This window comes from Manis pentadactyla, chromosome 4 (genome assembly GCF_030020395.1).
Source record: "Manis pentadactyla isolate mManPen7 chromosome 4, mManPen7.hap1, whole genome shotgun sequence".
Lineage (NCBI taxonomy): Eukaryota > Metazoa > Chordata > Mammalia > Pholidota > Manidae > Manis > Manis pentadactyla.
The window spans coordinates 55,502,433-55,513,325 of NC_080022.1; the positions used below are offsets into that span (position 1 = coordinate 55,502,433).

Here is a 10,893-nt window from a genome sequence, read left to right on the forward strand (position 1 = left end):
ATATCTCAATTTTTAAAAATAAACATTTTTTTAAAAGAAATGACACTGTAAATTTGAGGGAATGTTTTACTTTGAAACAGCTGATGTTTTCCAGATATTTTTCCCTCTCAATAGGTGTTGCTAAAGTGCCATCCTTCTTCCCAGTCCCACCATGCTCATCCTGACCTCTCAGGCTCCACTCATGTCTCTCCCCACCTCAGAAAAACCCCCTTATGCTTGTAGCAACTTTCTTCACCTTCAGCATCAAACTCAGGTCTCACCTTTTCTCTAAATCCTTCTCCATCCACTGCTTCCCTCCTGTTCTCTCTCTTCTTTCATCACCCTTAAAGTTGAGCTCCTCATCCGTAGCTAAATTTTGAATAATAATTTTGTTTATTATTAAACAAAATTACTAGATTGAAAACATTGTGAGTATGTGGACCACATATTCTGACAGCAATTAACCATACAATTTAGTACATATTAACTTTTCAAGCAAGAATCATGTGCAGATTGCACTATGCCATGTAACTAGCAACTACAAAGATAATAGTAATACACAGTTCAGCCCTAGAGGGTTGAACCCTAGTGGGTTGAACTAGATCCTGTAGGGATGATAAGTACACCAATGACCATGGTACAGACTATAATATATTCTCAGAAGAAAGTTCAGAATATCTTTCTCTGTTTAAGGAAATCAGGGAAAGCTTCCTGGAGGAAGTAGCACTTAATCTATACTATGGAGGTAATAACTAGAATTTCAGCAAATGAGTTCAGAGTACAGGAAGAGGCTGACACTAGATAAAGTGTGTGTTCATGAGGATGTGTAGTTAAAAGTAGGACTGGAAGGGTACATGGATGGAACCCCAAAGGTCTGTGTAAAGAAACAACACTCAGACCATGGGTTGTCATGGAAGACTTTTCTGTCAGCTGATTGTGTATACGAAGGGGCTCATTAAAAAGGGGGAATCTGTGGGTAAAGATCAGGGAGACCATTGAGGTGAAGTGAGAGGTAATGGGAGACTGAACTAAGTGGCAGAATTGAAATGGAAAGGAGAGGACAGTCATATGGGACATCCCAGACACAAAGTGTTCTTGATCACAGGAAGGGGAAGGAGAAGTCCGAGGTGACTCTAAAGCGACATTACAAGGCGCTTCCAAGTTTCAGGCTCTGGATGTTTCCAGTCTCAGTTCTGAGTCCAGCTGTCCTGCTCACCACCCAGGTCACCTTAAATTACTAACCTCACCAAGCCACAACGTTCCCATCTTAAAGTAATAATAAAGCTGGTAACCTGGCTCACAGGGTTTTAGAGTAAGGCAGAGGATGGTGGGGGCAGCCTCTGCTTGCTAAAACAAGTGAAAATACATGCTTGCTAAGTTGTTAACAGATAAGGAAGCCTCAATCAATAAATAGCTCCCATTCAGGCAGTTGAAAGTTTGAGCCTAGGCAACTAAATCAATGCTTCTAGTAGCAAATATCAGGAAGAATTTGAGGACTGAAATACTAAGTTTAATTTTGCAGTTGTTGAAAATAGGTTAATAATAGGACGTTAAGATGGAGATAGCCTCAGGCAGCCAAAAGGTCTGGAGCTGAGCTACAACATCAAGGTGAGAGATTTAGACTTGGCAGACATCCACATTGAGACCTAATATCTTCCTCCTGCTTTATAAAATACTCATTAGCAGCAGCTTCAGCAAGTATAGCCAGTACTAATAGCGAATTACAGAAAATTCAGGTAACTCTGGGAATGTCAGCAGGAAATACTCTTCCAAAATCAAAAGGGAATTTTTCCCTGAAAACCAAAATTAAATGATGCCTTCCTTTTCTTCTTCATTTAAAAAAATTTTAAGTGATCCATTTTTGTTGTCAGACATCATAAAAAATGTAAAAGTTCTCTCAAAAATATGTTAGCATCTTAAATGGAAATGTCAACACTGTCATCTGCCATCATTGTTAAAAGAATGACTTTAAAGAAAACATAATAAACATAACAGGAGTCCCTTACGATAGAGTCCAACAGATTATATGCTGGGACTAAGCACTATTTCAGTTGATTGATTTTTTAAACTCTTGGGAATTTTCCAGGATATGGGAGTGATTTTAAAAATAACAGTTGTGAAATAAGAATTTTTAAACCCAGCATTTTAGAGATTGAACACTTTCCTTGTTGGGAACATTCTTTGACCTGTCTTTCTAGGTGTTATTAAAAAAATGCATATAATATTAAATAGTTATTGATAATTCACTATGCTTTTTTGTTCCCCAAATTCTTAAGGAAATGGCTTGCACTCACCACCTCTGATTTTCCTCGCTACTCTCACCTTCACCTTGTGCAGTCTGGCACCTGTCCCCACCAATGCACTGCTGTCACAAACTGCAGAAGTGGCTCCCCGGGCCAAAGCTGCCATACATTTCTTCAGCTGCATTCCACCTCAGCTCTCTTCTGAACTCCTTCTTTCAAGCAGCAATGTGATGTAGGTTTTTTGTTTTTGTTTGTTTTTAACACAGATTTGACAAACATCTCTTCATAGTTTCCAACTCTCACTAGTTGTACAACTTTCGACAGAGTGTCCAGTGTCCTGAGCCCCCATCTTCTCAGAGGTAAAAATGATTATAATAATGATCATTACTTATCATTGAGCAATCAATGATCAATGATCACTAATGTTCTTGTTGGAAGTCTGAAAGGGAGAGTGTGTGTAAAATGTCTGACCCACCATAGGAGCTTACTCTGCACCTCTAATTTCTTCCTACAGAGACCATTTTCCTCAGGAATTGAGTACATGTGTTTTAGCACTTTCTGCTTACCACCATAATGTAATACCCTAGATTACTTTAAAGCCCACATTTATTAGCGATCTCACTCACCCCTAATGGAGCCTTTATTTGTTGCCTGTTCTTATATTTCTTCCAGTCAGATGTCTTGCCTCCCACCTCTGTACTTTCTTAGTTCCTTTGAATAGTTTTGCTTAGTGAGACTGATTTTTTCCTGTCTTGTATCCATTTGAATTTATATGCACTCTTCCCTCCTTCACATGCATGAACACATACTTCTAGAAGGTTTATTGAGGCTTAAACATGTTAAGTATCTGATTACCATGCCCTGTAATCTCTCCTTAGTTGCCTTGATAGTATTACTAAAATGGAACATAATTTTTTTTTAATTTAATGCAGGACCTAACTTGAAACTTGTGGTTCTCCACCCACCCACTAGGCTATTTCCCTACATAGCAAGGAAAGGAACTGGTGTAACCAGTATGGGAAGCACTAAGCTACACTTTCCATTTTTGCTTCCCACAGACAAGAGAGTAGATCATCTAATTATCAAAGGACAGAATACCCAGTTTGACTTGTGCAGGGGATGCTGAGAAATCATTTTTAAAAAATTCATATGAGGGAGGCTCTCTATAAAGATGGTGGCATTAGAAGTGAGGCAGAAACCTCCTTCCCATACCACATATAACATGAAAATATAGCAAATACAACTAATCCTGAAAGAGCAACCTGAAGAACTGCAGAACAGACTGCCTACACCTGGGGAAAAGACAGGACCTCACAGAAAAGGGAAAAGTAGCAAAGCCATGAACAGGTAGGACCCAAGCCCTCCTGCCACCCCAGCCCACAGGCAGGAAGAAGAGAAACAGAGCAGGGAGGGAGTAGAAGCCCAGGACTGCTCAACACCCAGTGCTGGAGATCTGCTCCAAGAGTATGAACCACATTACATGGTGCTCTGTATACTAGAGGGGTTGGAAAGAAAAGATAGGCAAAAAACAAGAGAGACTGAGATTCCAGCCACTTGTGGAAAATAGGTACCCACAACTGGCTGCTCCAGGACAAAAGAAAGACAGGCACTTTGAAAGACTTCCCAACAGAGAGGGATGCTAAAGGGGAAAGCTCCTTCCAATTCAGGAGAAAGGACAGTTGGACAAAAATCACCCTGGCACACTGAGCCCAGCAGGTTGGGAACTTTCAGGAGCTTCAGACACTCCATCTCCCTGGCTGGCAACACAGCGCCAAGACCCCCCATTGCTATACGCAACCTGCAGCTCCTTCCTCCCTGCAGGAACCAGTCCACACACCTGCTTCCCCGGCATCACTCAAGGCCAGCCAGAGTATAGTCCCATCTATGGCAGTTACAGGGGCATAGTGCAGAGATGCTTCTCCCGGAGTGCTCAGCCCACTGGACCTGACGTGGAGGCAGGCACTGCATCCAGGAAGCAGGAAAGAACTCTTCCCTCCCAGCAGGCACCTCTTGCCTGCAACCCTTACCATCACTCCAGGTGCTGGGCAGCTCCTGAGAGTAGAGCTTCTGGGCACTAGAGGGTGCCACCTACACAAAGTTATTATTCCATACTAATTTTTAGAAATTTTTATGAAACAGTGAAAAATTTTTGTACAAACAAGAATCCAACAAACACCAGAAAGAGGGCTGAGTGAAACTGAAATCACCAATCTTCTTGATAAACATTTCAAAATAAAAATCATAAACATGCTCACAGAGCTACAGAAAAATATTCAAGATCTCAGAGAGGAAGGACTACAAGAAACAGAAACCTTGAAAAATACAATATCTGAAATGAAATATACAATGGAGGGATAGTAGATGGTAAATGAAATAGAAATCAGAGAACAGGAAAACAAAGAAGCTGAGGCACAGAGAGAAAAAGGATCTCTAGGAATGAAAGAATAATAAGAGAACTATGTGACCAGTCCAAATGGAACAATATTAACTTTATAGGGATACCAGAAAAAGAAGAGAGAGAAAAAGGGATAGATCTCTTTGAGGAAATAATTGCTGAAAACTTCCCCAGTGTGGGGAAGGACATAGTCTCTCAGGCCATGGAGGTAGTACACAGATCTCCCAACACAAGGGTCCCAAGGAGGACAACACCAAGACATATAATAATTAAAATGGCAAAGATCAAGGACAAGGACAGAGTATTAAAAGCAGCCAGAGAGAGTAAAAAGATCACTTATAAAGGAAAACCCATCAGGCTATTAGCAGACTTCTCAGCAGAAACATTATAAGCCAGAAGGGAGTGGCATGATATATTTAATGCAGAAACAGAAGGACGTCCAGCGAAGAATACTCTATCAAGCAGGATTATCATTTAAATTTGAAGCAGGGATTAAACAATATGCAGATAAGAAAAGTTGAGGGTATTTACCTCCCACAGACCATCTCTACAGTGTATTTGAAAGGGACGGCTCTAGATGGAAGTGCTCCTAAGGCTAAACAGCTGTCACCAGAGAAAATAAAACCACAGTAAAAAAAGTAGACCAATTAACTATTAAGCAAATGCAAAATTAAATCACATACCCACAAAGTCAGTCAAGGGACACACAAAGAGTACAGAATATGACAGCTAATATATAAAGAATGGAAGAGGAATCCATTGGCACCTTTGGCAAGACAATTGGCGACAGCAGGGTTCATTGGTGACCAAGGAAAAAGAACAGGCTGCCCTTGTGAAAGGAGTGTTTCAACAGGCTGCACCTATGGACGGGAAGACACTAGAGTGTCCCCTGTGGACATGTGGTACTGTGAGGGGGTGGAGGACTGTGGTCCACCCCAAGAGAAAGAAAATTTGTTGCTGACTGAAATGGCATCACTATGAAGTGCTGTGGAAATAGTAAAGGCCTGAGAGGAGGCAGCCCGAGAAGGAACAGAGGCCCGAGAAGCAGCAGTGTGGGGGTGCAGGCTGCCAGGTGCCGTGGGGCAGGTGAAGGATGCAGTGGAGCCGTCAGCCCCAGAAATGGAGGAGCAAAGCTTGAACAGGAGGGGGCAGAGGCCCCGCTGGTGCTGGAGGCATCGGCCCCTCCTCGGTTGAGACCCCACCTGGTTGAAAGCCGGTGAAAAGCCAGAAGACTCAGCAACCACAGGTTCTTTCAGGAGAGGTGCAGCCCCTCCTCAGGTTGTGGAGCACTGCACGCTCTGCTTCTATCCTCAGGCTCAAGCACGAAAGGAAATACGGTCAGCTTCTTGAAGGAAGAATTTAAAGGTCACGAGGACCCAGATGTGGGTTGGTTTGAAAAGGCAGGAGCAGATGGAAAGAAATTGGATGACTGGAGCTGTGACAACAACAGAGAATGCAGCAGTGGTTCCAGCTGCTGAGGACAAAGCAGAAGGCAGAGAGAGACAAAGCAACAAGATGGGCCTGTGTGTCTGCAAGACTTTTTGCTGGAGAGGCTGGAGAAGGTGGGTATTGTAAGGCCCATGGTCCTTTTGGTTAACTCATTTGAATAGAACTGGTTTGAATACAGCCAGGATGACCACTTGGTGGCAATGGATCTCCTCAGGCTTGAGGGTTATTATAATTTGTTGTAATTTTTTATTATTTGTTTATTGTCATGGTCTCTGTTATTATGGAATTTGGTTACAATGTTCCAGCTTCCTCTCACAGGGACCATTGCAGAGGATTGAGGGCACATTGATTGAGAGGAGAGAATCCTGGAGGGGTGGAGTGTGGATAAAATGAAAATTCCTGTGGCCAGGATTCTCACCTGGCCCTGGTTAGCTAGCTCACTACACATGTGGGCAATGTGACTCTATGAGTCATTACTGACTCTATTTAGAGAGCTCTGACCAGTGCTCTGGGCACTATGGCGGCACGGCTGCAGGAGAGCAGAGCAGAGGCTGGAATAGTGGCAGCACTGAGGACAGAGGCCCAGAGGAAGCCTGTGAGGCAGAGAGGCCCAGAGGCAGAGACTGGCTTGCTGCATGCAGACTCGCTCTGAGTGAACGAGATTTTAGTGATTGACCTGCCGCCTGGAATAAAGTTGGGTATGACCCTTTCACCCTAAGAACGTTTTACTGTCATTTCTTTGGTCACATTGAAATCTACAGTGAACTTGCCGGTGGCTGAAACCCTGAGGCAAGACGCTGGGCTATCTGGGTCTTAGTCCTCAACTACCAGAATGACAATAGGATGTCCTTTTATCTCAGTCAGCAATAGAGAGACAAAACCAAGGTGGCTCAAACTATAGGAAGGAGCTTATTACTCAAATATTTCCTGGGTCTTAGCTTATTACTCAAACATTTTTAATAAATTTAAACATTTATGGGACCTGATACATATATGCCCCCAACTATTCTCAAGTAGAATGTTGAAGGGCTGCATGGTATTAGGAGATAGTAATAGAAAACTCTCAGGTCGTTTGAGAAAAGCACTTTGTTTAGTTTCTCAGTTTTGACCACAAGTCAATGTTTAAATTTTCAGTAATAATTTAGAGTAACCCAAAAGTTTAAGAGTGGATAGTCATTTCTGGATGATACTGTAACCATTGAATTTTATTTTTGTGATTATTTTGGGGGTTTTTCTACCATCACCATCTTCTGTTCATTGTTTTAAAATTGTTTAAACATTTTTTTTAAAGGGGAAAATCACAGTGAACTTGGTTTATGGAATTTTTATTATAATTCTGCACAGCATTTGAAATTTCAAAGCATTAGTTAAAATTTGAAAAGAACAGTGTATTCACCTTTGCAAAGGGAGAAAAAATAGACTTCATTCTGGTTTTAATGATTCATCCACAACTGTAAGGAAAGAAAGATTATCTACCCAAAAGCCATTACTGTAATGACATGATGTAAGTGTTGTACCAGGCAGTAACACACTGTAATGGAACATGTGCTACAGTTCTGCCAACCACCGAGTGTCTGCTCTTAGCAGAAACTGCTCAGGTCAGTCAGGGAACAGCCCTCAGCACAGCACGAAGTTTGTAAATCTTGTCTTGACATCACTGAATGGTTCTTTGACCTCCAAAGCCTGTTGATGGGCAGCTCTCCATCCTGAAGACTTTCCTCCCCAGAGGAATCCACCTTTGGAAGATTTTGCGCTGTGCTTTCCACAGAAACCTCACGTTCATTTGGGAGCTGGAAGTAGTTTCCTGGCTTGGCTGAATGGAAGAGAAAGAATAATACTTCCTCAGAGGGCCCTGACAAAGGAGGCAGCAAGCACGTTCTGCTCATGGGGAAATGCACTAGATTTCTGAAAGGAAATTGAATCCTACACATCATTTTTTTTTTAATGTTGTTATGGTTTCAGAGAGATTTTGGGTGGAATGTGAGTGCAGAGAAGAGTGACATAACCAGTGTCACTCAGCTAGCTAGTAGCCACATCGGGGCTTGACTTCTGTACTGGCTACTTCTGCTTCATGGCCAGCAGCTTCCACAGGTATTAGTTACATGCAATAAACAAAAAACACACAAAAAATAACCCTGTGTATGCCCACAGAGCTGATCAATAAGGAAGCAAGTAGAGATTTAAATCCCTATATCTGAAAATAAAAAATGAGCCCCACTGTTTTTATGAGAGTATTATTCCTAAGTCCTCTCTTAATTTAACTCTGTTCAGCTGTACTTAGCACACTGGCAAGTAAGAAAACTTACATGAATGAGTGCTCATTGGTAGACCAGTAATTGATCAAATAAATAATATTTGGGAAAATATTCTGAAAACCTGTGAAAGGTTAAATCAACAGTATTATGATGTCACAGGTGCTAAAAAGAGATAGCTTTCCACTGTCATCAATTCCACAGCCCTTTGTGTTTCAGAGCTATCCCAAATGTGTTTTTTCTAATGTTTGGTTTGCTAGTACAAGATAGATTAATTATGGTAAATCTGGCAAATTATGCTTACTCTCTTGAGATTAAAAATCCTTATTATTTCTGTTAACATCTAGTAATATGAACCTCTTGATATTAAGGTGGGAGTGATACTCATAATTTTTCAATAAATTTTCCCACAAAAATATGAAAATTTGAGTCATTTTCTAAAATATTTTTTCTGAAGTCATTTTAAACCAAATTGATACCTTTACAAGCATGTATGTGGTTGCCACATTTATTACATAATTATGTTTTTCTTTTTTAACTTCGTATTGTACAACATAATCAATTACTAAAATAGTCTTTAATTCTATCTCCCACTTGAATATAGATTTAGCAGAATGCATTCTAATCAAACTTCTAAGTTACTTGAATTGAAAAATGAAGAAATACATGGAGGCAGATTTCTCATTATTTCTGAAACCCACTACACTCCACCTTTGAAATTCTAATCAGACAATTCCTATTGCTGAAAACCCCTCTAGAATTCCACTTCACCCCACTCCTCATAACTCCCCAAATCTTACTCGTCCTTTAGGGCCTCTGTCAAATACCACTGCCTTGATGGTATTATCATTTATTATAACAGCCCACCTTCTTTTCCCAACTGAGACCCAGTTTAGAAAATATGAAGACTTGGGCTCTTGAAACCACACAGACCTGGTTTGCTCCCTAGTCACACTGCTTACTAGCAGGGCAAACAATTTTGCCCTCAGTAAAATGGTATATGGTGGTAATTTACTTATTTCATAAGCTGAATGAAATGTTGCCCTTTAAACTACCTGGCACTTAGTAAGTGCTCAGTAAAACAGTTACGTTCCTTTCTTCCATCCTCATTCAGCACTTGCTTGAATTTTAACTTATTATATTTTATTTCTATCCAAGTGTGAGAACCTTGCTACATGTACATGCCCCTTCTCTTTATCCCCCATAGCACCTGCCATAGATGCTGAGCTCATCTAAGAGGTTATGCAGTCAAATGATTTCAAGGTGCAGGCTAAAGAAAACAATCTCATTGTTTTTTGAAATGTAGCAAGCTCAACTCTTTCCCAAGCCAGATTCAGCTTATTTTGATATTTACCCCCTAAACTGACGTAGCAGTGGCTTAGCAGTAACTAGGAAAAAGGTACTAAAACATGCCTGAAGAAAATAAGTAAATGAAACAGCCACGCGAACTGTTGTTACCTTGCTGAACTTGAGGGGTGCCTTCCAGGTGCCTCCTCCACCTGGAGCTAGCACAGATGTAGATGACTGTTCTTACGAACTCAAGCCCGCAGAGCTTCAGAGACTCCTTGCTCTGCACTTCTGAGACAGCAAGTAGGACGGAGACTAGAAACACGGTGAAAACGGAGCCTTTCATTTTGCTGAGGATTGAATGAGAATCTGATATGGTGAATATTGCCAAATCAGGTTGTGAAGTTACCCTCACACTCTTGTCCAATTTATACTACCTTTCCTGATATTTTATTGGTCAGAACCTCATTTTAACAGTATTTGCTAAGCACAAAGTTTTTGCCATGAAAATCTGGTGATGCGCTTTTATGATTATTGCTAGTTACTCAGTCACTTCTGAACACCATCACTGACCATTAGCTGCATCCATGAGACAATAAACTCAATCTCTTGGGAGACATTGTGGAAAACACTTGACTTTGAAAGTAGCTAAGTATGAATTTCAGTGCCAGCCTTGCCATTTACTGAGTGCCATATGGCAAATTTAAAACCCCTTAAGCCTCAATAACTTCATTTCTAGAATGGGAAACCTATTTTATAAGGGTTTTGTGAGTAACTTAAGAATTCAGGTTCTCAAGTTTTGGTTTGAATCTTGGTTCCCACTTACCAGATCTACAATTTTAATTAAGGTATTTAACCTCCCCAAGAATCCTTTTCTGTAAAAGTGTGCTGATGATAGTAAATACTTCATAGAGCTAAATGAGGTAAGTGTCCTGCTTGACAAAATAGCCAAGAATTGCTGCTTTTATTTTCTTATCGTTAGGATGGACTAGAAATGATAACTTTCCTTTAGAATACAGGAGAATTCCTCTAACTAGAATCTTCCTTTTTAACCTCTATCCTATGACTTAGATATGCCTTTACCAACACATTTTTGTAATAGAAAGCTGTATCCATAACCTCAAACAGATAATTAAATTTTTCTTTTAAGAAACCTTCTGACAGCACTAGTTCTTGCAGAGAACCTAACTTAAGAGTGCTGAGCTTGAGATCCTAAAGAATTGACTCACTTTTTAGCAAATCGAACAAATACATCATTTAGTTATATTGATTCTTTGTCTGTGATTGC

General features: G+C 40.7%; 1 protein-coding gene across 1 annotated transcript; it reads right to left on the reverse strand.

Moving 5' to 3' along the window:
- Positions 1–7,375: 7,375 nt before the first annotated feature.
- INSL5 (insulin like 5) lies at positions 7,376–10,020 on the reverse strand. The gene is made up of 2 exons (XM_036911149.2): positions 9,777–10,020; positions 7,376–7,879 (listed from the first exon to the last, which is right to left on the reverse strand). Exons 1-2 carry the CDS (start codon positions 9,949–9,951, stop codon positions 7,647–7,649), a joined length of 408 nt encoding a protein of 135 aa, XP_036767044.1. The 5' UTR covers positions 9,952–10,020; the 3' UTR covers positions 7,376–7,646.
- Between the last annotated feature and the right edge of the window lie 873 nt (positions 10,021–10,893).